The 2626-nt window shown below is 39.6% G+C and overlaps 1 protein-coding gene across 2 annotated transcripts in view; it reads left to right on the forward strand.

Moving 5' to 3' along the window:
• The first annotated feature begins 814 nt into the window (after positions 1 to 814).
• LOC106868876 (cilia- and flagella-associated protein 119) overlaps positions 815 to 2626 on the forward strand; it is a 39383-nt gene continuing 37571 nt past the window's right edge. For both annotated transcript variants that reach the window (XM_052970303.1, XM_052970304.1), the window contains exon 1: positions 815 to 972. In XM_052970303.1, coding sequence (XP_052826263.1) covers positions 922 to 972 — 51 coding nt within the window. In that variant the 5' untranslated portion in view covers positions 815 to 921. The remainder of the gene's footprint in view (positions 973 to 2626) is intronic.

Genomic DNA, 2626 nt, shown 5'->3' on the forward strand with positions numbered 1-2626 from the left:
CATACACATATATATATATATAAAATCTTTTAAAAAATGGAAAAATCCTCGTCATAACGGAGAAAATTGATGTTATGGGAGTGTCCTGATCCGAAACTCCGCCGTCTGAAAGTAGAAACTTGACAAACATGTAGTGGCGCGTCTGGCTGCCATCTTGGGAAGTGCCATTGCGCATGTGCAAGGGATTTGCCGTCAGCGGAAGTACCCGAGCACGCATGCGCAATGCAACAGGTGGAGAAAAAGCAATAGCATTCGCACTCTTTTCTCTCTAGCAGCGGTGGCGACAACACGTATCTCTTGTCCATCCAACAGCCGTGGCGACAGGACGTTCTTTCAGGCTGTCCCAACTCGACCCCGACATGTGGTCGAAGCTTCCTTTGGTATTCTAGCGGCATGCCTGTTCACCCAGGAACGAAACGGCTCTACACCAACCTAGAATAAATTATTGATCTGTTGCTACCGTTATCCCTCGTGTTGTTGTATTTCTGGATTTTAATGATTAATATAAGAACTGGGGAGAGACGGCCGAGCCGTCATATCTCATCCAATTCTTATAAACATATTCATACAGGAATGCAATAAATCATTCTATGAAGGAACTACCTTAACTAAGCAGAAATTTACACAAGAGAGAGTGTGCATCTTTGCAGCATTTTATGGTAAATCATTCCTTCAGAATTATACCTCAAATGCTCACAAATGCATCTATACACGAGAGGCCATATGACATGGAAATATCTTACTTTCGCTTTAAAACTACTTTTATTTAAATACGTCAAGTTATCTCCCTTACATTTGTTGCCATTAACAACAAAGCAGTTTTTTAACATTTCATGTTTCAAACTCGTCAGATATATCTATCCTCTCGTTTTCTTTTGAGTACCGGGACCACTTTATAGCTACTACCACTGTCTTTCCGCCATGGACTCTGTAGTAACTGAAACTTCAATGGAAACGGACAGTCTTCTTACGGTAAGTCACAAAATCTCTCTCTCTCTCTCTCTCTCTCTCTCTCTCTCTCTCTCTCTCTCTCTCTCACACACAGAGTTAATAAGAAAAACATCAGAAAGAAGCACCCTCTAAAAATATAGAACAGGAATTATTACAACAAAATTTTATATCTTAGACATACAGTTACTCAAGGCTTCGCACACACAAAACCAAAGCCTTGTGGACAACTCGCCAGGCTCTGTGAATACAAAACTTTAAAATATCTACATCACAGATGTGAGGAAACGCTCAGAACTCGGAAAATACGATAAAACGTTAATGAGTACGGGTTATCTCCCTTAAACAGAGGGATAAGAATTTTTTTTTTAAATAGCATAACGATCAAACGGGGAGATCTAATTTTCTAGTAAGTAGTGCTTGAAGCGGATACATTTAGAAAATACTTCTTTACGGCTGTTTAATGCACCAGGCTTCTTAAAATCCTTAAGAATTTTGGCTCTCTCCGCGATACAGATCTTCCATTAATATGCGGGCCCGGAAAATCAATTAATTTCCACTTGACATCACACAAAGTCCATTGACCCTTGAGGTACCACACATGGCGGGCCAGAGACGTGACAAACCGTTTTTCTGGAACCCTGAAGGATGACTAGTGGTTAAGAAAACGTTTCTTGAACGAAGTAGTCACCGAACCAATATATTTATAGACATGGATGTGGCCCTATTTGCACTCCTGGCAACATACGGCTCGGAGCTGGTCATTCCATCGGTGTCGAAGATGAATGTTTGGTCCTCATCTGAGGTGGCGGAACTGAGAATGGCAGATACCTCCTCCAAGTCGTTGATTCTGGATAAGTCATTATTTCCAGGTGCGGCGTCTGTACCGGTCACTCTACCTGTATGTATTGTTTGTTCATTATCTGTGGCGGTGGTATCGGGATCTTCGGTGATGTTCTCTGTGATGCTGGTCCCGGTTTGGTTATTATCTCTGGGCGTGACAAGTGGATTGGTGTGAGACGTGGTTAATCTGCTGTTCGATATTACATTACGGATATTAGGTCTAGGCATCACCGTAGCCTCATATATAACACCTTCAGCCTCGCATTGGCCTTCTATTGGACAGTTATTATATACCCTACAAGAGCAACCTGCCTCTTCCCTTGTATTGTGGGTACTTGATATAATGTTTTTAATGTTATGCAAGGGAGGAGGCAGGTTGCTCTTGCAGGGCATATAATAACTCTACAGTACGATTCTCAATTCATATTGTAAATTTTTTAAATATCTAACATAGTTAGCATTTAAAACTAGAAACGTATTTTTTCGAAAAATCTTTCTTACAAAGTTAACTTAGCCTTATTTTCCCCTTCATTGTTACCTTATTCAACCTCTCAAATAAACTCATTTATCACTGTACGTTTTTTTTTTTCAATATTTTTAACCTCAGCAAAAATTTCCTCACATTTCTGTAATATTAACAACTATTCTTCTTTTTTTCTAGTCCTTCCTCTTATAGAACATTTGTAGAGATATGGATGCATATGTGACTAAAAGTTTACTCACAGTTTTACAGTTTTGGTATAGAGGTATTGCAGTCCACGTGTATACATTTTCATGCACGTTTTGCTGTGGCAGTGCATTTGAGAGAAACTATTATATATATATATATATATAT

The sequence above is a fragment of the Octopus bimaculoides genome, chromosome 9 (genome assembly GCF_001194135.2).
Source record: "Octopus bimaculoides isolate UCB-OBI-ISO-001 chromosome 9, ASM119413v2, whole genome shotgun sequence".
Classification (NCBI taxonomy): domain Eukaryota; kingdom Metazoa; phylum Mollusca; class Cephalopoda; order Octopoda; family Octopodidae; genus Octopus; species Octopus bimaculoides.